Below are 27,478 nucleotides of genomic sequence, written 5' to 3'. Positions count from 1 at the left end.
AGTATTTTTGCAGGATCCCACATGATCAGTTGTATGTAAATCACCTTTTTGTATAATACATATTAAACATAAAAAAGATTAGAAATATTAAAATACAAACATATATATGCAAGGCATATGGAGTCAATTGGGTAACATGAATGTGGCCCAGTCAAATACAATACTGAACATATTTAAGTAAATGAATATTCTATTTAATATCTATGAAAATATCTACATTTTTATTTATATTGCCTTTTTTAATTTCCAGTATTTCTAAATTGGTATTAACATCAGAGATAGAATGTTTATTGTTTATAAGATAATCTGTATCTGGGGGTTGAATTTCCGTACTATGCGTATTTTTTACATGGATGTCAATGATGCTATTATGTTGCACGCTACACCTGTGTGGGCTCATCATATGGTCTTAAAGTGTTATAGGAACTTTCTCCTAGTGTCTCCTTTTGTTAGCTGTTGTTGGCAGTTGCAGGACTTCTCGCGAGAGGCAGTCTGTGTTATTGCAGGCATTAAGTCAATATATAGATATTCTTGCCATTGAACGTAATATTTCCAAGAAGGATAATCTTGCTACTCCAGAATGTATGTGGAGATTGAGGACCAAGGTTCTGTATCTTGGCAGGCCAAGTGGGATGACTCTCCTACTGGTCATTACACACATGGTATATTCCTAACAGTGACTGACTTGCATGCGATTAAGTGGATTTTCCCCAATCGTAAATTACACAATTCCTTTCTGGGCATGGTGCCTTTAGGAGAAATTTGGATAGTTTGTTTAATAGATCTAGGCTCTGCATGAGAGGGTGAACTCCTTCTGGATCTCCGAGTTAATTGGAAGGTCTGTGGAGAATGGTCAATAGTAGCTGGCTTCCTCCATTTTCTTGCATTACATAGATTGGCTGAAAATGTTTAAACGGAGTAGAATCTTGGGTGGCTAGGGTTATGGTCGGGATATTTAATTGGTTGGACGTAGGTGTACTAGCAGCAAGCCTCGGTTAGTTTGGTTTTTTACAGTAATTGTTCCAAATAATTAACAATAACAGATCTGTTTACATCTGGCAACTTGGAGACTGCAGCTGACTGACAGATGGCAACCATTTTTTTTTCATTCTTCACATCATTTTCTTTCAAATGATGTTTAATTCACTTAAAAAAAAAAAGTAGTAGCAATTCGTTAAAATAAATTAATTACACAATATATTTAAGGTAATTTCGGCTAATTTTTGCTAGGCAAACTGGCAATAATGTATTAAAAATTATCATTAATCATTCATTTAAATCGAGCTTTATTAAAAAAAAACCATACCTGCAGAAATCAGCTAGCTGCTGGGTTTTGTACTATAAGAAAGTCATTATCAAACTCTATCTGTACATTAATCAAGCTAAACTTTTGTCTATACTTGTATACGTAATTTTTTTCTAAAATAATTAATATTTTATGTATTATATATACATCCTTTTATAGTTTCTAATATTTTAAAATTTGTATCCGAATCAGTGATTGAATGTTTATTGATTATTAAATGGTCTGCAAGATTGGAGAAACCTAACTTGTTGTTTTAATAAGATCTAAAGTATTCTACAAACATTGCCCTAAATGATCTATTAGTTTTCCCAATATATTTTGTTACAATCATTGCATGTTATTTTATAGATACCACACAAATTATTAGGATCATTATCATTACTATGGATTTCAAATGTTTTATTATATGACTGTATGGTCTTTTATATTTTTTCTCATTATAAACATTAACCACATTTTCAATAATGTTAGTATAGGAATATTTTATAAAAATATTTTCATCAACACTTATTATTTATAGATATCAAGGTTGTATTATTAGATTTTAATTTCTGTTTTTTATAAAGATTATCAATTAATGACATGTTATATCCATTTTTTACTGCAATACATTTTATAATATCTATTTCTGAATATAGTTTTTCTTTATTATTCTGTATGTAATGTATCATTCTATTTAACATGTTTGTAAATGTATTAATTTTGTATGCCCAAGTATGATTCTATCTGCTGTTAATAGTTATTTTATTATTTGTTGGTTTCCTATAAACAGATGTTATAATTTTATTACTTTTACTAATTTCTATGTCAACATCTAAAAAATTTATTTTTCTGTATTTGTCCGTTTCAAAGGTAAATCTTGCAGACCACTTAATAATCAATAAACATTCAATCACTGGTTCGAATAAAAATTTAAGAAAATTAGAAATTGAAAAAAGATCTGAAAATAATAAAAAAATAAATATTTTAGAAAAATATTATATATACCAGGTGTGTAAATATGAAATCAGAATTTTCCCATTGATGGCCCTAGCTATCAACATAGTTACTGTCAAACAGCATCATTGGCACCATTTTCTTTCTTTGACAGTTGACAAGATTTTCAACTCACAACAATACAAGTTTCATACAACAGCATAGTTTTAATTAGCGTTGAACATGTCAAGTTTTATACCTACAAACTATGATTTGTGGACAGCATTGATTTTCTGTTATTATTTAAAGAAAACTGCTGCAGAATCACATCGAATGCTTGTCGAAGCTTACGGTGAGCATGGTCTTGGTAAATCACAGTGCTTTGAGTGGTTCGAAAAATACAAAATTGGCGATTTTGATGTGAGAAATGAAGAGCATGGAAGACCACTGAATAAGTTTTAATACAGCAAATTGCAGGCATTGCTGGGCGAGGATGATGCTCAAAGACAACAGCAACTTGCAATTAAATGTATCACGAGAAGCCGCCTCTGTAAGTTTGAAAGCCATGGGAAAGATCCAGAAGATGGGAAAATGGATTCCACATGAAATGAATAAAAGACAGCAAGAGAACCGAAAAACCACTTGCCAAATACTGCTTTCCAGGTACAAATGAAAGTCATTTCTCCATGGTGGAGATGGACGGGTGATGAAAAGTGGATATATTTTGAGAATCCTAAGTGTAAAAGATCATGGGTAACTCCAGGTGAACCATCAACATCGTTTCAAGGCCAAATTGCTATGGAAAGAAGACAATGCTCTGTGTTTGGTGGGATCAGATGGATGTATCTATTATGAGCTGCTAAAACCTGGTGAAACTGTTATTACTGAGTGCTACTGACAACAAATGATTGATTTGAATCAAGCACTGCGTGAAAAACAACCAGAATATCAAAAAAGGCAACACAAAGTAATTTTGCTTCATGATAATTCACCATCACACGCAGCAAAACTGGTCAAGGATACGACCGAGGCATTCCAGTTGGGAAATACTTTCGCATGTGGCTTACTCACCAGACTTGGCTCAGTCCGACTACTATTTATTTGCATCGATGGGATACACACTTGCTGAGCAGCGCTTTACTTCTTATGAAAATGGCTTGATGACTGGTTTGCTTGAAAAGAGCAACACTTTTTTTTGGCGTGGCATTTATAAATTGTCAGAAAGATGGGAAAATGTATAGCTAGCGATGGACAAAATTTCAAATAAAATATTTTATATCACTTTCATTACAATAAACATGTATTTTCTATATAAAAATTCCGGTTTCATATTTACACACCTGGTACAAATATAGACAAAAGTTTAGCTTGATTAATGTACAGAGACAGTTTGATAATGACTTTCTTATCAGGACTGCCATAGATAATAGCACATTCATATAGTTTATAAAAATTAAATAATCTTAGTACAGTACTGTATGTGTAGCTGGCAACATGGAATATTTTATTTTTGACTACATATTTTTATATTAACATAATAAAAAAAAATGTTATGAACTGATGATGAGGGAAACCCTCAAAAGCACTATTAAATGAAAAAAACAATAAGTATAAGGTTAAGAGGCATTATTGAATTCTGTACTGTTGGTGGAATTATACTTTTATCTTGGACATAATTAGTACAGAGGAGAACATGGACAGATATAATAACAAAAAAAGAACTGATTTTTCTATCTTATATATGTAATATATATATATTTGTGAAGTATATACATACATGAAGATGTGGGATCCTGTCAAAATCTATTATTGGAATTAAATATAACTTACCTAATTACTGTGTTTTGGTAGTTTATATTTTGACTATTATATATATATATATAATTAAATAATTAAATTCCTTATGAAAAACATTATTTATTTTAGATTTTGAAATTCATAAACAAATGCAAAATATTATGACCAAGAAAAGAAATTAAACATTAGAAAAATATTCTGATTACTCCTTAATTTATAATAAAAATAGATTTTTTCTATTCATTTCCAAACTGCGACACCAACTGAACCAAAGTTCGTGTAGGTCTTCCTGTCATTCCTTTCTGTAAATAAGGTCCTTCTAAGGGTCCCATTACACCAGCTATATCTAAATGAATCCAATCTCCTTTAGGTGCAAATTCCTAAAAAAAGAAAGAACAGACATGAGAAATGAAGATTTCTGAACAATTCATTAAAAAAAAAAAAAAACGATAATAGTGAGAAAACTGACAGATAAGTCTAAAAATTCTTGAAAAGCAACTATCCCAATTATTTTCAAACAAATCAGGCACTACTTTATATACATTTTTATTTTGTAATTTAATTAATATTGTAATTTTATACCTTACTCCTCAATAAAAATTTATACAAATATTTAAGAATTATCATATTACTCCTGACCAATATGCTTATATGAACCTACAAATAACTGAACTGCCTGTCAACATGTAGCACTCTTGTGCAAGTGAAGAACTGGCTGAGAATTATCTAGCTTCCATAATAAATCTGGTTTTTGGCATATACAGCTTGTAGTTTTAAAGGACCAGGCTTAAAGAAGGTTACTTCTACATTTCCAGATTATCTTTTGGAAGATTAGATCAATAGCATAAGGCCAAAAATTAATAATGTACCTCATTATTTGATGTGATACAAGCAGGTGTACATTTTTTCTTACTCAGGAAGGAAATAAAAATTATTTATTTTATTTACTTTTTTAATAGAAAAAAAAAATTATATATATACCTACTACGTAAGTAAAAATATATTTTAAATTCTATTAATATAAACCACCTAGTACAGAATATTGAGATTAGGACATATATTACCTTAATTTTATTATGAAAGTAACTTTTGCAAGATCCTGCATCTTCAGTCATGACTTGAATTCATTTAATTAAATCTACATGTATAAAAAAGGAGTTGATTCTGTGAAAAGCAATATTAAGGACCCCATAGGTATACAAAAAAATCTAATTTGGCAAAAAGTTTCTATTTATTGCAAGGATGGTTTTTATGTTTTTTTTTATGCTCCTGATTATCTAGTTGTCCAGTCATTCTCTTATTTCAAAATTCAGTTATATCTATGAAAAGGAATGACCCATTTTAAAAATTCAAATTGCTTATTTTTTATCATACTGAGTGCTAACTTTAGCATAAAAAAGATGTATGTTAGATTTTTCTGAAATTTACTTATTTCTCTGGAACGCTACAACCAATTTAAAAAATTCAAACAGTGTATTTGCTAGAATACAAGAGCCAATGTTTGCATATAAAAGGAATACTCTCTCAATGATCTGGCTGTCTGGTCATTCTCTCATTCCACAATTCAGTTATCTCCAGAAAGGTATGAACAATTTAAAAAAAAATTAAACAGCATATTTAGTAGCAGTACAACAGCTAACGTTTGCATATAAAAGATATACTCTCAATCATCCGATTGTCGCGTTATGTATATTCATATCTACATTTTTCTTCTATATATATAAAAAAATTGTTTATTTCTTTGAAATGCAAGTTTAAAGACCCTCTAATCCGGCAAAATGTTTCTATTTAATGCAAAGGTGGTTTTTAGGTTTTTCTATTTTTCTATTTTTGATGAAACTGCTCAAAACTGCTCTGTGGCAGTAAACTACAAATTTCTATTGCACGAATCCAGCTACTCAACTTTTTTTCTGAAATAAACAAAAAATTGATTTTTTAATTATTTATTAATATGCCAAATAAAAGCAAATGTTGTCAATCGTTATTAAAAGTTATTGGTTATTAAAAATATTAAAATGTCTTTTTTTAAAAATAACTTTTAAATGAAATGAAATTCAGGACAACGACAACGATAAATCTAGATTTTTAGGAACTTTTTACAACCTTTCTACATCCAATATTTATAGCAAAAATTTACTGCGCAAGTGCTACTGAGTACAGATTTTTTTAAAAATTGAAGAAGGTTCTCCTTGAAAATGTCTATTGAAATACACTTTGGTACAGATCGATAAATGGAGCTGTAGCAAAAAAATCACTACAATAAGTTTATCACAGTGAAATGCTAATAAAACATTTTATGAATGGATATTTTGTGATCATTTATAATTAAGAAAATAATATCAGATAAAAATATCAGTAAAATGTGTTAATACGTTTTACTTTTTTTTAAATACGTTGAAATCAAAAACAACTAAATACATAACCTATAAACAATTAAAACCACATTATATATCATGAAAATAATTTATATTTAGTGCATCTTCAAGGTGCTAACCTTTAGTTGTGTGCTAAGTGCTTTGTCAAGGTACTAAACTTTAATTGTGTTTGAATCACAATAAAACTTTAATTTTATTGTGACTGTGATAATTCTTTGAATTTCATCAATATTCAAAATCAAATAATCGTCAAATTGAAAAACTTGGTGCTATTTTAAAAGTTGGATTTTTTCAATTTTATTGTTTATATTGAATTGAAAATTTTATTATTTTAATTTGAATTTTCACTTTACATTTTTTCAATCAATTTTTCTTCATTTTTTTTTTCTGCCACTTTATAATTTTAAATATTTCTGCCACGTTCTTTTTATAAAATTAAATTGATATAAAAAAAAGTAGTATTGATAGGACAAGTCGTAACAAACAAAGAATTGTAAGACATCGTACTCGATTGAATGAAACATTGAGATCCATGCCTGAATTACAGTGTGAAAGAGCATCACTTGATAGCAGTGAAGGGTTACAGTACGATCCAACTATAATTTATTCAAATCTATTAGAGTTGTCAGGTGAAATGAGTTGTATTTGTTCATTTTGTGGGGCTCATCTGTCACTACAACTCTTGTTTCCAAATGACATCATTCAGAGCATCTTTATGTGATTTCTTTTTCTGTTTAGCCACCAGCACCGTAAGGTGTTACTTCAGAGGATGAATGAGGTTGATATGTATGAATGTGAATGAAGTGTAGTCTTGTACAGTTTTAGGTCAACCACTCCTGAGAAGTATGGTTAATTGAAACCCAACCACCAAAGAACACGGTATACACGATCTAGTATTCAAATCCATTAAAAGTAATACCTTTCTTAGGAATTTGTATGTGATTTAGGTGGGTTTAAGTCAATCTTTAAAGTCCAAGAAAACGCTTACCACAGAATTGAATCACTGCTCTCCAACAGCAATGAAGAGTCCCAAGTTTTCTACAAAAATATTTCACAGGTGACCAGTCTTTAGAACTCTCAATATGTTTATTTACATCGCTTAACTGTTAAATCATAAATACCTTGCAAGTACTGCATTCCACGAATCACTATATCAAAGTTTTCAAGTCAAGCATTGAACAAATGTCATCAGATGACTATTCTTTGGTTATTTGTGCAAACCGAACTCCGGCAGGTGAACACGAAAGCTGCTACAATGCACCAACTATACAAAAAGTTGCTGTTGTATTAGTTGGTGATCAATCAGACATGAGAAATATCATACTACATCGATGAGGAAACTGGTTGCAGTGTATTTCCAAAACACATTGATCATATGATGCTTTGCAGTATCCAATTATGTTTCCATTTGTGGACGATGGATACTGAATTAAATTACAAGTAGATCCACTAAGTGTCCTCTAAAAAACAATTTTAGCTGCATGGCCTTTTACTTATAGATTGCAGTTTCGTTCAAAAAGAAATTAGTTACTTGACTATAAGCAACTTCATAATCAGTGGGCTGTTGATATGTATGCAAAAATCGAATCCATAAGACTGAGCTTCATTTGACAAATTCATCTAAAGAACACAATAAGCAGAGGAATCAGTCCAGAAAACATTGGAAAAATAGTTATCTTGCCCTGAATATATGTTGGAAGTCCACGCCACATGCATGAATATATGCAAGATGCAATGAACTATGTCTGGAAATTTGGAAGTCCCAGCCTCTTTATAATATTCACTTACAATCCAAAATGGAATGCAATTCAAAAACTACTATGTGATGGGCAAAATGCAACTGATAGACATGACATCGTTGGTATTTAGGAGATATTTAATTGACCTTTTCAACAAAGGAACAATTTAGTTCCATCAGTTTAGATGGATCTGGCAGAACATTTTTAATAAAGCTGATGCTTGCTTTTGTTCATAAACAATCAGGACTGCTTTAGCAGTAGTTTCATTCGGCATGACAGCCACTTCCCTATTAGGTAGAACAGCACAATCAGCATTTAAATTGCATTTGGAAAACTGAAGCAACAGCAGGTGGTATACCTCAAAGTTCAGCAAGAGGAAAACTACTAGCAAACTCCAATTTTATTGTAGAGGACTATTGTACAATGGCCCATGGAAAAACAACTGAAGCTCTTAATTTAACGCTTCAAAGATTTAAAAAAAGTAAAACAAGGTAATGGGTGGAACAATAGTTTTGCTGGCAGGTGATTTAGACAAACTCTGCCTATTATTTCAAAAGGCACCCTAGCTGATGAAATTGAGGCATGTACAAAAAATCGTCATTGTGGAAACATGTGAAGTGTTTGCATTTGTCCAAAAAACATGAGATGTTCTCTTACAAACTGTCCTATTGTGCAAGAATTTTCACAGACTTTACTGCAAATTGCATCTGCCTTGCTACCCTTTAATGTAAATCCAGTTACATTACCCATCAATTTGGGAACTTTTGTATCAAATCTGGATTTATTAATAAAATCTGTTTATTTGGACTTTGAATTAAAATTTTGAGATGAAAACTGGCTTTACAAACTCTGTATTTTAGTGTCTACAAACACAGCCACAGATTTAATTAAGAAAAAATTATAAATTTACTTCTCGGAAGTGTTTCCGTGAAAAAGTTCATAGATACTGTGATGAGTGATGAAAATGAGGTTAACTACCCAACTAAAGTGCTGGGCTCTCACGCCTACTGGAATGCCACCCAATAATTTGTTACAGAAAAAATATTTGGTTGTTATGCTTTTGTGTAAATTGCATCTACCAAAGCTACGTAATGGAACATGCCTCACGACTGAAAGCATATCTTCCAATGTAATTAGAAGCAATTATCCTTACAGGATGTGAAAAAGGAGAACACATATTTATACCCAGAATACCTATTATTTCCAATAACCTCAATCTTCCATTAGAATTTTTGACAATAAAAAAAGCCCAAGAACAAACTATGGAAGTCGTGGGTCTGGATTTAGAAGAAACATGCTTTTTTCATGGACAACTCTACGTGGGATGCTCCAGAGTAGGAAGTTCTAAAGGATTGTATATTTTTACCAAAGACAGAAAAAACAAATATAGTCTATCGCGAAGCTTTACAGTAAAGTTATGAAATAGAAATAAGAAATCAAAATGAGTAATTAACCAATAATAAAATAACCAGAAAAACAAATAGTAAAAATGTTATAATTACAATGATTTTTCATAATTAATTAATGTGTTCATAATTCATAGTTAATGTGAGGCATGAAAAAATGAATTTCGTCTTGAAAAAATTCTCAAGACCAAAAAAAAACCCACATTTGGCTGTAACCTCATGGATTGTGTGGAAAACAATCAAAATTATATATTTTTATACGATTACAATAAATAAATCATTTTTCAAGAGCAAAGTGAAGTGATGTCTGGCTGTGAAGCCCAGCTAAGCAGCTAGATGGAGCAATAAATGCAGAGCACATAAGTTGCGGATCAATAAATAGAGCTGCTAATATTTATTTTGTTAAAATAGTTAATATTCTCACAAACATGTCGAGAGTCCAGGAAGCTCTGCCTCCTGGTTTTAATGTAAACAGTTAATGTAATAGTTACTGTCAAAGTAATGTAACATTCCTATAACAGTAATGTTACAAACATTACACCATATGTATGGTTTATTTTAGTATTTTTAATTTTTAACATTTAATATCTTTATATGCAGTTTAATTAAATGAACTGAATCATGACTGAAGATGTGGCATCCCACAAAAGTACTTTCATGATAAAATTAAGGTATAAGAAAAGTCTTATCTCAATATTTTATACTAGGTAGTACAGTACAGAGGAATAAAATAAATATTAAAAAGATTAAGTTCATTAAACTGCATATATATATAATGTCAGACATATATATATATATATATATATATATATATATATATATATATATATATATTATGTCTTCATATATATATGTGAAGAATTTCATAGTATAATTTTCAAAGAATTTTGTTATTGCAATAGCTTTGTGAAAAAGAATCTTTTTATTTCATCAAATGTGGTATTTTTTGTTTATTTTATGGTTATACTATTCTATTTATGATTTTACTCTTCTTCAGAATGTGCCAGTGGCTTATCATCTTTCCTACTGATGCAATGGTTTTTGCCTTCAGAGCAAGTTTTCTGATTGCTAGCTACTGTTCTAGCGACAGTTTCATCAATTGTTATGAAATGGCATAAAAATTCCTCTCAATACATTGAAACATTCCCAAACTGTACGTAGAAATGTTTACTTGCTCACAATTGATCAAAAGTGTAAACATGGCACCCACCTTGCTTGCAGTTTTTGCATAAATAAATATCTGTGTAAAATATGATACACCTGCTTATTTGAGGTGTCTATTGTTTTAGCAATCTCATGGATTTTTTCAATATTCTCTGCAATTGTAATCTCAACCAGCCATCTGCAACGTTAAGCATCATTTGTGTTCATATTAACTCTGAAAATAATCAAATTGCTTGTAAACTGTTCTAATCAATTGTAACTGAAACATTTATTCAGCTTAGGTTGAATAAATACTAATACTTTGTGATTTTACATTTCAAAACGTTCTTTATATAATATTCTACCACATATATTATACTATGAAATACAAATTCATAATATTAAATAAAATTTATATCTTAACCTATATTTATCTTATAATAAGATTTTATGTGAAGGTAAATGAGCATTTCATTGGGTTAGCATAGATATATACTAGCTATAGTATAGTAATATATATGCATATTACACATCTGTGATGAAAAATTTATTTTTGTTGGTTACAGAATTGAACATTCAGAGGCCAAAAATTTTATCAAGATCCTAAAAGTAAGTAATCCTTATTAAAAAAAACCCATATCAATGTCACTAACTGAAAAATTTACCTTTAAAAATGCAGCAGCAGTACAAGCACCTCCTCCTTTACCTTTACCTACATTGTTTACATCAACAGCAGGAAAATCTGTAAAAAGTTACTAATTATTAATAAATTAAGTTAATAGTAAGTATTAATACTTTTTAAATAGTAAACATACAGACATGCAACAAATTTGTACAGTACATGCCACAGGAATTATTTTTTTTATCACCTGCTATGATGGGAAGTTAAAATGTTTTCTTTAAGCTCTATGTTAACTAAACATTGCCAGCATCATAAATGATGATAGCTGGATCAATCAATCATTTATATGTTTCTAGGTGTTTTTGAAATACTTCTAGTAACCACATAAATCTTGTTCAAGTCAAAACTTGGTCTCCAAAAGCCAACTTTAACTACCACTGATTGCCGTCCTAGTTTTTTAGTTAAGATAACTGAAAATTTTCTTGAACCAAACACTCTTATTAGTTTTCCACAATCATTTTTAAATAACTTAAAATGATGGTTGAAAACGAATAAACAGTGTTTGGTTCACAACAGAGAAGGAATACAACCATAACAAAAGATTTGAGATTGGTACAAAAGATTTGCTTGGATATACTTTGTATATAGTTAATGAACTGTTCAAAGACCTAAAAAAATCTTTATGAATGACAACTGACATTTGCTGAAAAAGGCAGGCAGCTGGATCAACTTATATGTTTACAGAGTGATAGGGCAGATACGTTTTGCAGGGTGATTGGACAGAGCAACTTTAAAATGAAAGCTTCTAAATTTGCTCAATTTTGAAGTAAACTTCATTTAAAGATTTTTAAGTAGTTCAAATAGCTTATCGTATAACAAGTCACAGCAGTGGCAGCAGAAGAGTGGTAAGTATTCCAGTCTCATAACTGAGAAGTCTCAGGTTCAAGTCTCCAAGTCTTTTTTTTTTAATTTTATATATTTTTTTTACATATACAATAACACTATTTTTATTTTTTTGATGCGGCCTACAAGGGGGATAAGCTAATATTATCTCTTTTTTTCCATATTTTCTTAATTTTCTTGGGAATAACCTGTTTTTCTTTTTTGCCATTCTATTATGTAGATGAGTTTTTAATAAGAATTTATAGTAATATTCATAAAAAATTAAGAAAGGACTATGAATTTCATATTTGCTAATAATTATTTTATTTGATTGTTAACTTAAATTATTAACTTAACAAACAATTATTTTTTTTATAAAGCTTGAAAACATTTAAATAAATGTATTTGTTTTAATTTTCAACTTGCCTGTACGATATGAAAACATTTATATTTTCTTTTTTTCTTTTTTAAAATTATCATCCTATAGATTGTAACAGGAATACTGAAAATTAAAATAAATTTATTTACTTGATGAAATAGATTTATTTTAATTTCTTTTCAAAATTTATAAAACAGAATTTGTTTATTGTCCATTTGTTGATACTTCATTCCCCATATAACCCCTATTATCACATGTTCATTAAAAACTGTTAGGTTAATTCGTGACATTCAAATAAAATAATAATCAGCAAACATGAAACTTACAGTTTTTCCCCCAGATTCTTATAAATATTATTATACAACAATAATCATCTGCATTAGTGTATTTGTACATATATACTATTATATACGAGGAAGAGGATTTTGTTTGTTTGTCGGGATAAACAAAAATCTACTTGATTGCAACCAGATTTTTATCCATGTTTCCTGGCAGAACTGAGATGTTTTTTGGATATTTCACCATGTTTAATATATATACATATATTTGTGGAGATTTGCCAGCTGAAGCAAAAACTTTAATGAACTGTGAACTGGGTTTGAGTAGGATGATCCTATCAACTGAATGAATACTATTACAAAAACAATAAAATTAAATTTGCGTTAAATAAAACATTCTACATTTATATTATCATATAAAGAGGAAGAGCACTTTTGTTTATTCAGGATAAACAAAAAAATTACTCGATCAGTTGCAACCAAATTTTTACCCATGTTTCTTGGGGTAACTGAGAAGGTTTCTGGATATATTTTATTTGATTAAAAAATATCTCAAAAAATCTTTAAAAAAATAAGTAAAAATATATATATATATATATATATATATATATGTAGTAGTGAAAATTTCCCAGTTGAAGCATGAAGCACACACTTTAATGAATGTGATCTTTGAGTGTCTTATCACTGTGAAAGCTGGGTTTGGATTAAATGATTATGAATATCTAAAAATCAATCTGTAGATTTTTGAAATTCGAGTTTCAAAGGTTAATTTCCTGCTCACACATGAAGAAATCAACCTGATTTTTGGCAAGTGTAATCTTCATGTCAATAAACCGATTTCTAGATAATTGAAATTCGACCTTGAAAGCTGATGAAGAAAGGTAAAAAATTTTAAACAATGATTGTAAATTTTCTAATCCCAACTATAATGAGATATTCAGTCAATTTCAGCCTGAAAAAATTCTTCAGATAAATATTTAAAAACCATTTTCAGGTTTTTTAATTCAAATTTTTTTAAGGGGTGTGAAGGTATAAAACACTGTGGCTCAACCAACACAGCCACTGTCATCATCACTGCATACGTAACTGGCTGCATTTCTCTTCAGTTACTTGACAAAAAACATAAAATAAAATCCATACAGTGCAGGCACAGCTGCAACAGGGAGCTAATATTTATATATATATTTAAGCCTGGATCATCCCAACTAATTAAATCTATAGCTGTTCAGATTATGAACAATTCTGATTATCAAGGATTCAACTTAAAGGTACAGGATAAGGTATTGAGGCAAGTTTTGGAAGTCAAAATAAGTGTTGAAACTTTCTTTCAGTATAAAAACAAGGCTTTTATTACTTTATTGATATTTATATTCTGAAAATGGATTTTATTATTGTTTCTTTAAAAAGTCTGTGATTTTTGTCTGTCATTGAAGTTAGTGATTTTTCCATTGCATCTTTTCATATTTGAGCCAATAAAAGTAGTTTATGCAGTAGAATGTTGTTCTCTGTTGCCCACTGAATGCAAGTGTTAAAACATTTTACTGCTTCTGCATGCTTTACGCTATTCACTCCTACTTCAATTTCATCATCACCATAATTTTCAACATTTTCATCTAATCCTTGTCATACTTGTTGAGGTCTGGGTTTTAGCCAATGAATCAAAAAGAGTAAATTTACAATAACTATATTTATTAATACTAATAACAAAAAAAAACAATCACATTGTTGTATTCGGCTCATCCATACATCACCTGACTCAACACTACAATATGTACATTGACCAATAGATGTCGCCACTTTGCCTACTATAGGAATAGTAAAAGTATCACATACTAAACACGCCTCCTTACTTTTACTATTTCCAATTTTACACTTTTATAAACCAAATTTTTTACATTAAACAATTCTTAACATATTCCTACATTTTTCAAACTTAGCTTTACACAAACTCTTTGTAAATATATCAGCAATATTATTCTCATTTTCAACTTTAATCAAATCAGTAACTCGTTTTTTATAATTTTCTTTCACATAATGATATTGCACTTCTATGAGTTTGAATCTTTTGTGAAATTTCCATATTTTGCTATTACTAATGCTCCTGAATTGTCTTCAAAGATTTTTACAGGCTCTTTAACGTTTACTTTAAAAGTTTCTTTAACATAACAATAACAAAATTATTATTAGTTACTGCCTCTGATAGAGCCATATATTCAGCAAATGTCGAAGACATTGTCACAGAATTTTGCTTATGAGATCTCCAGTAAATTACATTATTAAATAATCTAATTACATAACCACTAGTTGACTTTCTATCAACTTTATCACCAGCCCATTCAGCATCTACATAACAATCAATTATATTTAATTTTTCATTATTATTATGGAATAATTTTAGATTTTTAGTTTTAAATAAATACTTCAAAATTCTAAGAGCATACTTATAATCAATATCAGTGTATCCACTTTGGAATCTTGATAAATAATTAACACTAAAAGCTATATTAGGTCTAGTTCCTGTACTTATATATAATTTTAATACTTTCATCAATTTCAGTTGCTTTATCTAATTTTATAATTCATTTCCATTGGTGTATTATAAAGTTTTGCATTCTCCAGATTATATTTTCTAGTTAAAGAATCAATATATTTTTCTTAACTTAAAGTCATACTTCCATTTTTCTCATCATAACTAATATTTACACTAATATAATTGTTTACCTTTCCCATATCTTTCAGATTAAATCTTTTAGATAATTGGTTTTTTCTCACAAATAATAATATACATTCTTTATCATATTTCCCATAAAGACAATAATCATAATTACTTCTTTAAAAACTATTTTGTAAAGCATTTGTACCATGCTCCAGGACTCTCTTTTAATCCATATAATGCTTTTCTTAATTTACAAGCTCTATTAGTTTTATCTTCATAACCTCTTGGTTGTTTTATATACACTTCTGAATTTACTCTTCCATTTAAAAATACAGTTTCTACATCCATTTGCTCAATTTTTAAATTCATTTGACAACAATATGAGAATAAATTTTCAAAGTTTGGTGTTTTGCAACTGGTGAATATATATCATCAACTTGTTCTTTTAGTTGAAAACCCCTTACTCTTAATTTACTTTATAACTATCATCTCATTTTCTAGTACATATCCACTTTACATCCAAAATTTTATTATTTACATTCTCAACTAATTTCAAAGTTTTGTTTTTCTTTACTTTCATCCAGAAATCTTTTTCATTACTATCCATCACCTCCTCAAATGTATTGGGGAGTATCAGCTCTACAATAATGAACATAAATATTTGTATTATAAACATAATCATCATCAAATCTCTTTGGAGTTTTTCTTGTTCTTTCAGATCTGAGCAATACATTTTCCTTTTTAGATTCAGATTTTTCAATACTTTGGTTTTCATATGTACTTTTAAAGCTATCATTCAATGATTCATTATCTGAATTATCACTAGTTCTCTATCAAAATTTCACTATCTACAGATTGATTATTATCATTTAATCCTATACATTTTTCATTCTTTTCAACAATTTCAACATTTCTAGCAACTATAATTCTACCATTTATAAGTACAAATCTACTTCTGTATAACCTAACAAAATTCCAATATCTGCTTTTTTATCCCATTTGTTTTCTTTTTTGTTCTGGAATTCTTACAAAAACTTTACTTCCACTTCCATATAAATGTAAATTTGAAACATCTGGTTTCTTTCCAAAAAAAAAAATTCATATGGTGTTTTTGTTTCTATTGTGTTGGCTAAAGTACAATTTTTAAATAAGAAGCTGCACAAACAATTTCAGGCCAATATCTCTTATAAATTTGTGCTTCATCCAATAAACAGTGTGATAAATTCATAATTGTTCTATTAAACCTTTCCTGCTGTTTCATTTAATTCATGTACATAAGCAGGACAATTATTAATAATTATTCCTTTTTCTTTTGCAAAATTATAGATTTTACAATTCAAATATTACTTACCATATCACATTTTAAAACTTTAATTCTCTTACCAGTTATTTTCTGTTATATTTACAAATTCAATCAAACAATTGCAAACTTCTTCTTTTGATTTCATTGTATATACTTTAGCTATTTTACTACAATCATCAATACATGATATGAAATATTTTTCTCTTTTATATCCTGTTGTACTAAAAGGTCCACAGACATCTGTGTGAACAATTTCTAATATATATCCCGCTTTACTTCTGTTATTTTTAAATGATTTGTTTGTTATTCATCTTATTTTCAATACAAATCTTACATTTCATAAATTTATTTTCTAATTCATTACGAATTCCTTTTAATAATTGATACTTGCATAAAATACTCAAGTATTAAATTTACATGACCTAGTTAGTTAATCTATGCCATTTCTCCTTTTTACTCATATTTTCAACTCTTCTATTAGCAATGTTCACATACAATTCCTCTGATTTTAAATTGCTTTTTATAATGTATAATCCCTTTTCTTTGAAATGTAAATCTATAATATTATTATTGTTATTCAAAATTTTAGTTGTTCCTCCTTTGGAAATAATGATATTGTTCTCAGTTATTTTCCTATAACTTATTAAATTCGAATAAATATTTTCTACATAAAAAACATTTTTCATTTTTACTTTATGTAGTTTACCACAGACATTAAAATAACTCGCCACTTTTCCAAATTTAGTAGCTTTAACAATCCTACTATCTTCTAAATAAATGATAATAGGTCTATAAAATCTGATTTTCAAAATACTTTTCATCATATGATCAGCACATCCATTGTCAAGCAACCATCATTTTATTTCACTTAATTTTGAATTACTTAGCTTACTATTAATCGCCACATGACAGTTAATTGTTGTGACCCAAGCGCTGCTCTCCTCAATCCTTGTCCACGTTGGTCGAACCATTGTGAAATCCCCTGTTCCTTTGCCCCCAATTCCTTTGTTGCTGACTGCTTGAGTTCTCTCAAGTTGTTACCTCTTCCAGCTGCACGTCGTTGTGTGCTTGCCATTTTTCACAGGCTTCAGTTGCTTGACCGCCATATTTGCAATTCCTTTTCAAATAACCAATTTTGCCACACTTGAAACATCTTCTTCCTTCTTCATTTTTATTAACCATAAATGCGTTGGATTTGTTTTCTTGATATTCTCCGCCTTGATGTTTTAATTCTGCCTCCTGTACTTTGCTCTTTATGTAATCTGCAGTCTGATCTTCTGCATTCAAAGTACCTATCAGATTGCAAATATAGCTGTATGACTTTGGCAATGTATTTAACATAAAATTCAATTTTTCTTTCTCTTTCACTGTCGCACTAGCACTTTTCAACTCATTTACAGCCTTCTCAAAATCAGAGCAAAATGATGCTGAATCACTGTATTTTTAAGCTTCAGTTTTTCCGATCTGTTTCTGTAAACTATCTGCAATGTCACAGATTCTCTTAAATATAAACTGTCAAATTTCTTGATTATATCGTATGTTGGTGTCATCTCGCACACAAATTCCAACTGTTTATTTGAAATTGCACTCTAGATATAATTCATTGCTTTTAGATCTTTATCATCCCAATCTTCTTTGTCTTGTGTCATTCTACTTACTTTTTGATATATCTTCATCACATTTCTTGAATTGTAAAAATAATAATATTCTTCTTTTCCACATGTTGTATTCTTGTCCATCAAAAATTGGAATAATGATATCTCCTTGTTTGAAAATTTTGTTTTCCAGTACGTACGTTCTCTTAAACACAACAATTTTATATGCTGGATATTTAACACATTCACAAACAAATAGCTCTGTAGTAATAATTTACAGATTTCTGAACAGCTTCTTCTTGAGATATTAAACATTGATAATATGAAATAGTAAATATTATGGTAAGAAAAAACTATGATAATGTAAAAGAATAATAATAAACTGTAATATACTTGTTAGGTTGCGACACTACTCATTTTTTTTATTTTGGCTACAGCAACTAAAATTTTCTCGTAATAGCTTTCTCGTAACCACAATCTGCTACCATGCTGAGATCCAGGTTTTATCCAATGAATCAAAAAAAGTATATTCATAATAACTACTTTTCTTAATACTAATAACATAAAGAAAAAAACTACATTGTGTTCGGCACATCTGTAAATTACCTGACTTGACACTACAATATGTACATTGACCAATAGATGTCACCACTTTGCCAATTATAGGAATAGTAAAAGTATCATGTACTCAACAATACTGCTTCAATAATGTTATCATCGGATTTAATTAGAAACATTCTTTTGTGTCTATGTTAATCCAGTTTGTAATATCTTCTTTTGTTATTTCCGATTCAAGGTTAACAGTTCTAGTCACTTCTACCACACTTTCTAATTATTTACTTAAACAAGTGCCTACATTTTCATTATCTTTAATCGTAGAAGGTAAAAGTTTTTCCATGATGCTTAAATTAAAGACCAGTTACTGTACTGTGCTATAAATAAATAAGTCATCAACACAATCAAAAAATCAATGTAAAGAGGGACTTTATAAACACACAGAAAATTTATGGCTTCTTGTAATTTGTAAAATACCATATGTAAAATTAATTTTTTTTGCATTTCTCATTTTGAGTTTGGATTACCTGGGGTTCAGATTATTCAGGGGCTTCTGTATGTAAGAAAAAAGTAAAAGTTAAAAGCTGCCATTTTAGACTTAATTCTGCATAGTTTTTACTATGCATACCTGTAAAAGCAGGTCCCTTATGCCATCATTGTCTCTGTCTATTTCTGTCCTAAGACCTTTCCTCCCCATGTATCTTCAGCTCATCTATTAACTTTATCCTTCTTCTTCCTCACTTCCATTCTCCTTCTACTTACTCTTCCAATGCAGTTGTTAATATTCATCTTCTTCTAACTACATATCCTAAACAGTTTCCTTTTCTTTTCTGCAATTCCTGCATAAGTGCTCTTTCTTTCTTAAATCTGTTCTTCTTCATTCCTCACTTTATCCATCCAACTTAACTTATTTTCTTCATATTCACGTCTCAAAATCCTCAATCCAGCCCCTCTCCCTTTTCTACAAAATCGTTGCTTCATTTCTATTCTTAAATTCCTTAATTCTTAAATCTATACTTTTACTTTATAGAAATTTCCTCTTCTTATGGAAGGCTTCCTTTGCCATTGCTATCCATAATTTTCTCCCATTTGACTCCAACAATGCATTCTCTTAATTTACGAGGGTAAGTCAATTATTATATAGTTATATTTTTGTTATATAACAAAAATATAACAAAATTAGTTATATTAACAACAATTTAGTTATATTTTTGTTTATGTTGGTAGTACTGTCATGTTGCGTACATGATGCATGCATGTTTTAATTGTTGTTATGTCTGTGCAGGTTTGATGCTGCTAGGTTAGTTCCATTATCGCTGCCCTGCCGTTAACCATGGCTGCTCCACTTTCTGTTTGCACCAAAGAAGAGTAATGTTCAGTGATCCATTTTTTTGTGGTCGGAAGGTGTATCAGGGGCTAAAATTCATCAAAGACTTTCGGTACAGTATGAGAACAGTGTGTTGTCGCAACAGAGTGTCTACAGATGGAATGAAAAATTCAAAAATGGTCGCACAAGTGTTACGCACGACGAAGGAGTTGGACGACCGTTTACTGCCACAAATGAGAAAAACATTGAGTGTACACATGACATGGTTTTCTAAGACAGACGAGTAACTATTGATGAAGTGCATATAGTCTGCAAATTAGTCATGGTTCTGCCTACGAAATCATCCACAACAGACTTGGTTGTCACAAAGTCTGTGCAAGATGGGTCCCAAAACAACACACACAGTTTGACAAATAGCATAGACAAATGTGCATGGACATCTGCCAAAAACATTTGGATCACTATGGTAACGAACAGGACATCTTCTTAGACAGAATTATCATTGGTGACGAAACATGGATCCGTCATTACAAGCTGGAGAGTAAACAGCAGAGTATGGAACAGAAACATCCAAATTCACCCTGCAAAAAAAAGTTCAAGACCCAACCATCCGCAGGAAAACTTATGCTTAGTTTTTTTTGGGACTTACAAGGCCCAGTACTGGAACATTATGAGGAAAGGGGCACGACAATAAACAGTGCATGTTACAGTGAGATGCTTACTGCCAAGCTGAAACTAGCAATTTGAAGCAAACACCGAGGACTGCTGTCGAAAGGTGTTGTGTTCCTGCATGACAATGCCTGTCCACATACTGCTGAAATGCTCCAGAAACTCAACTTTGAAGTACTGGCTCATCCTCCGTATAGTCCTGATCTTGCCCCTTCTGACTACAACTTGTTTGATCCACTCAAAGAGGCATTAAGGGGCCGTCGATTTACCTTGGACAAAACAATGAAAGAAGCAGTGCATTCCTGGCTCACAGCTCAACCGAAAACCTTCTTTTATGAGGGCATCAGAAAGCTTGTGCAACAATGGACCAAGTGCATTGAAATTCAAGGGACTATGTTGAAAAATAATGTACATGTAAGTTTCCTATTTGTATTGCAATAAAATTTATAACTACATTTCGGATAATAATTGACTTACCCTCGTATAAAACAAATACTCATTCCTCTTTCTCTCTCTAAATATCTCTCTAGCCACTGTTAGTTGCTCATGACATCTCTAGTTTCTTTCCCTTTCCTGAAGTCTAACTGTTTCTTCCTGCATTATCTTCCACTTATCAATCTCCTGTTTAGGATTTAAAGCAGTATGGGGTATTAAACTTATTGCACTGTATTCTATAAGTTTTCTTTGGGATTGGTTAGCTTTCACAACGTCTTCAGACCATTCTCGTAAGTCATATATCTTATTACACAGTGCAACTTTTCTTCCACTCTTTCCTCATTTCAGTATTTATAAAATTTTATAGGAAAATGATCTACTCCAGCCGATTTTTTATTCTTCATTTCTTTAATTGTTTTCTGTAATTCACATTTTAATATCGATGGTCCTTTTTCTCTAGGTTTAATTGCTCAGGTTCCTCTATTGTCATGTGCAGGTCTTCCACATATTCCTTCCATCTTTCTCTTACTACTTTCTCCTCATGCAGAATTTTACCACTCTTATCCTCATTTTATAATTTGCTTTCCATTTATCCCATGTTTACCCACTTTACTTTCCTATACACCATATTCATACTGCCCTTTTTTACTGGATCCTCAATGGCATTGCATTCTTCCTTCATCCACATTTTCTTAGCTTTTTGTGTTTACCTCCGTAACTCATCATTTAATTTGGGATACACTGCTCTTTCACTTTTTCCTGTCTAATTCTTACACCGGCTTCTTTCTTCCATTTCTTAGCATTTCTGATGTTATCCATGGTTTCTTGGCTCTTTCCCTCATAACAGTCTACTTCCTATGATGTTATTACTATGGCATCTTTTATTCACATCCACATCTCCTCACTATTCTAAGTTTCCTTTTTTTTTTCTTTAATTGCCTTGGCTACTTTTTCTTCCATTGTTTCCAATCCAACTTCTTCAACTTTTCTAAACTAAACGTTAAGATGGCAGAATAGCTGAAAGCGGTTAAAGAAGTTAAATGGAATTTTGGTAAGCTGTTCTTAAAATTGTGTAAATTTTATCAACAGTGTCGTTTTTGAAAAACTTAATTAAAACTTAACTTCCATTTCTTAACTACCTTCTTTAAAGCACAATTTGAGCAAGGAAATTTTTCTGAACTGTAGAATAAAAGAACTGTAGATAAAAGGATAAACTTACTTGAGTGCCTTTTGAGATGACTTTTCATTATAGTTTTATAAAATATTATAAATAAAATCAAAGTAAATGCTATATAAAGATTTATATTGTAATTCCCTAACATGAACATTGGTGTACAAGCTGATTTTGAAAAAAATGCGAAACAAAACAAACTACAAGGTAAAAAAATAAAAGTATATATAATACAGTTATATTTATGACAAAAATAAATAATAGTAGATTTATCAATGATTTTATTACAAATACCTGTCACCCTCTTTGAATATGCTTCCCACAATGGAAATCTCCAAACTCTATCACCAGTTAATGCACCAGCTCTATGAATTCTTTGCCAGAGAACAGATGAATTAGTAAATACACCAGTTGCTGTACCACCTAAAGCTATTCGCATAGCACCTGTTAAAATGTGAATACAGTGACCAATAATAACATCTAATAAGTAATTTACCATTTAAAACTATAAAATAGGGTATCAAATAAGAGATACAAACTATTACAAATAAATTATAAAACAAAACTAAATTGTACCTCATTAAAGAAAGAAAAATGTACAGAAATATTGTAATCACTTTGGGTCCACCATCCTCTCCGGAGAGAAACAGTGTTACTTTTAGACCCTGGCGCCTTGCTCAGAACTCTAATGATTCTTGACGAGGTCTCCCAGCTTCCCCCTCATCGTGGCTACCGCCAAGTCTTGTACTCCATTCTTTGTAATCCTATCCAGGGCCTTCAGGATGTGATCCACCAAGTCTACCCTTTCTCCCTCTACAGTTATCACATACTTTTCATCTGCATCCTGCAGTCCTTTCCATCACCCAAGACTGTTACTACAACATTACTCTAAAAACCGTACCCAGGGGAGTGTACCCTCATTCAGCTTTTTCTTGACTGCCGGCGCAGTTTGACACACGTGCCTTACAAATGGAGTCCGCTTATCGCCCAGCACGTCAAGGACATACACTACTACCCAGGCATCATCCTCCTTGAGCAAACCAGCCTTCTCCATGACCCACTCATAGACCTGGATCAGCCAGCATTTATCTACCACCTCCTTTAGTGGTGCCAACTCTCCTGTTTTCAGCACCTCCTGTATAGCCCCCAGGCCAGCCCTAATCATCTGAACATACTTATCTGGTTTCTCTACATGTGTGATGAAGTCCTCAATGACCTCTGCAACATCCTTTACCTGTAGGGCTATGCGCTTTGCCGCCTCTGTGATGCACAACTCCATCAGCCCAGCCACCTCGTTCATTAATGCAACCAGTTCCGGGCATCCAACATTTTCAGTCTCATTACTGTTTTCCCTCCTCTTCTTCCTCAGCCTACCCACTACTACTCTACCGTCTTCATCATCTTGGGAAACATCCAACATGCTGGCAGTAGGGCAGGGTCTAGGAGACTGCATGGTGTGTTTACTTCTGCAGAACACAGCCTCTTCCTCCATTTTTCTGGAGTCCATGGAAATAAATAGATTAACAGACTTCGGAATGTTGCTGCGCTGAAGATATAAGGTACCAAAGGTTTCCCTATATAATATTCAGCAGGGGAAAAAATTCCCAAGTCCTACACCATTCACGTATAGTTCAAAAAGACTTTATGTAACTATTCTAGTGACAATTAGTGCCCCTAGTGTTGCACACAAATTATTCTACTTAAAAATAAAAGGGGTTAATTTATCTTAAAACATTAGATCTAGTATAGTTCACTTGAATGAGTCACTGGAGCATCAGTAATAAGCAGTTCCTAGCAGGCTGTCCATCAACTAGCACTCCACTTCCCTTACATCGCCACTTGCTAGCCGTTTTTCTTAAAAGCTAAATTTCACCATTAAAACTCAGTTTATTCAGGAATAACTGGCACAATTCGATTAATTATTAAGACTACAACTAACTACTAATGTATTTATCTATTATCTATTAAACAAGTTATTATTAACCTAGTTATATAGACCACATGGCCATAGGTTAGTTTCACTTATCGTATTATGCTACAAAAATTAAATTCAACCAGTCTGATGGTGTGTAACACTAAACTAACACGTCCTATAAATAAATCACACAGGTTAATATGTATTTACTACCCTAATACTGAAATATGAGTACTTATTAACAAGTGTTTTTGGTAATATCCAAAAGCCTTAACTACTACACTTAACTAAACATATGACAATGTGAACTTGTACACTCTTAGAACACATTATTATATATCAGTTAAACATTATTAGGCTACAAAAAAACACCTTTTTACCACTCAGAAATAAAAATACCAAGGCCAACACAATACTAAATTCCGAACACAACCAAACACTCACCGAATTTGCACAGTGTGTTTAAAGTATCTGAACTGATCATACATGTCAGAATTTAAAATCATGGTTGGAAGCAGGTTTTTGCTTTCTTTAGTAAACTAGTGCACAAATGCTGCAAGTCATGTCTCAGCTGCTCATTTCATTTGTTCGCATCAATGTTTTGAACTTAAAGCTATAAACTAAGCATTTCTTTCACTGTGCCAGAATAAGCTACACAATGAATTTTTAATTAGTTTATGTATACTTAATGTTACAAATAGTCTATGATGATTGGGTCAAGTTTATAATAGATATAAATATTTTAAAGAAGATTGTTAAGTTACTAAAGTGATGAGTGGTCCATAACCAGTAAAGTGAAAAAGATAGTGAACTTTGAATGCAACTGTGTTTGAAAATCACTGAATCATCATTTTTCAATTATCTGAAATACTTAATTAGAGGTTGGTTCAACTTCAATTGATTCCTACAGATATGTTTGATTTGACAAGCTAGCAAATATCAGGTCAAAATTACATGAAAATTACTCTCCAATAATCAAATTGAGCCCCATATTTCAGCTGACTGTGATATAAAAATCTACAGAAAATTAATGAAAAATTATTTACATTTATTATAACAAGCTATAAATGAGTTAATCAATATGAATTCTAAAAAAGGGCCCAGAGCTTTTCATAGTACAAGACTTTGAACTCTTGCAAACTCATAAATTATATTAAGAACAATGTGCAGGATAGTTTTGCAGTATTTTAAGTACATAATTAAATGCAAAAGACCAACATAGCAATCAATTGGCTACCGCACTATGGCAAAACTTCCACCTATGCACTGCAACTTGCACAGCTAAGCCTCCACAGATCCAAGATTCTATCCACCACATCTTGCTTCCTTAGACCTTTTCTATTTTCAATATATCAAAATGGAACTTAAAAAGAAAGGAACCTCAAAATTATGAAAATATAAAAACAGAATGATGAGGAAGCTGCTTACTATTTTGAAGATGATTTTAAACATTTCAAGAACAAGACTGGGCAAAGAGTTTGGCTTTGCAATAAACCAAGGCAATTGATTTATAATCTGTTAACACTTTTTCTAGAAAAAAATCTAATCTGAATAATTTATATTTAAAAAAAAAAAATTATTTTATTCATACCTTGAATAACATACTTTATTAGAATTTAAGAGATTAAACAACCTTCTGACTGGTAACATGTGTATAAATCTATATAGAAAATAATTAATGCAGTTAAATTGTAGAATAACGTAGAATAGGTGGCTCACCAGTTAAAGTAGCAATATCCAGAGTGAACTTTGGATTAAATGTGTTTGCATAACATAAAGCATCTGCCAAAATCAGACGTCCTTCAGCATCTGTGTTAGCAACTTGTATAGTTTTACCATTCCTAGCTTTTACAATGTCTCCAGGTTTAACTGCTAGTCCACTTGGCATATTTTCACATAATGGGCATAAACCTGAAAGCCATAAGAAGAATGGTTAATCATTTCAAAATTTTTTAGGCAAAAAGAAACAATAAAAATTACAAATAGACACTGATCTTTCTATGGTGGCACCTTGGCTTTTCATCTGAAAGATTTTAGCTCCAAATCCCAGTCAAGTTTGGAATTTTTAATAAACTACATACATGCCATACCACATTCTTCTATAAAACCTTTAAGGTTAGCTTGAATATTAAAATGAAATTATAACCAATTTTGAATGCAATACTAGTTATTTTACTAGTTAGTTATATTAAATGCATTCAAATCTTGATATTTAATTTGTAATATAATTTTAAAGTAAAAACTACAATCAAAATTAGTGAAAAATATAATAACCATAACATGCATCAACCGAAATTTATAAATTAAATTTTTAGTGGGATAAAAATGCATCAAAGTTCTTTTGTGAATTTAACTTAATACAACTGAAAAGATTTAACAAAAGAGCAAACTTGCTAAATTTACACCAAATAATGAAATGAAACTAATAAAGACCCATGAAGATGACTTTTTGTGTTCAGTATTAAGTACTTTTCAAAGATATAAACGTATAAAATTTGACAAAAACAACTAACTAAATGGAAAAAAAGGAACACAAAGTAAATCAAACACATTATCCATACTTAAATGTATTGTAACAGGATCAGTGTAATGTTGGACCATGGTAACTGATTTCTTCCAATTAAGAGGAGAATGAGAAAATAATGAAAAGAATCCAGAAGCAACTAAAAGGGATCCTTTTCTCAGACTAACAGGTCTATTTAACAAACTGTTCTTTGTAATACAGAAAATGGCACCTCCAAACGCTGTTGTTCAACTGGAAGGGTTACCAGACTGGAATAAGAATTTATGGGAAAACATAAGAATGCAGATAATGAAAATTATTACACTTTAACAGTTAAGGGGCGAGACAGGTACTCGTTCTGCAGGCCAGGGATACAAATACTGCAGGAACAGTCAGTAGTTTTGTGAGGCTGTGTTTGGCATAGTTCTGATAACAAATGATGACACAAGTAGTTTCGCAAGCCTGAGTTTGACAGGGTTGCAGTGATGGTGATATCAGTATGCGTGT

General features: G+C 30.8%; 1 protein-coding gene across 1 annotated transcript in view; it reads right to left on the bottom strand.

The window, feature by feature from the left end:
* Positions 1–4,118: 4,118 nt before the first annotated feature.
* The window catches only part of LOC142325176 (E3 ubiquitin-protein ligase COP1-like), a 94,021-nt gene continuing 70,661 nt past the window's right edge, over positions 4,119–27,478 (bottom strand). Inside the window, exons 8-11 of the mRNA XM_075366597.1 lie at positions 26,188–26,379; positions 22,848–22,997; positions 11,347–11,423; positions 4,119–4,398 (exon numbers count right to left, since the gene is read on the bottom strand). Coding sequence (XP_075222712.1) covers positions 4,255–4,398; positions 11,347–11,423; positions 22,848–22,997; positions 26,188–26,379 — 563 coding nt within the window. The 3' untranslated portion in view covers positions 4,119–4,254. The remainder of the gene's footprint in view (positions 4,399–11,346; positions 11,424–22,847; positions 22,998–26,187; positions 26,380–27,478) is intronic.

Source organism: Lycorma delicatula, chromosome 5 (assembly GCF_047948215.1).
Source record: "Lycorma delicatula isolate Av1 chromosome 5, ASM4794821v1, whole genome shotgun sequence".
Taxonomy (NCBI): Eukaryota; Metazoa; Arthropoda; class Insecta; order Hemiptera; family Fulgoridae; genus Lycorma; species Lycorma delicatula.
Note: the sequence above shows the minus strand (reverse complement) of the source record. Positions and strands in the feature narration are given on the sequence as shown.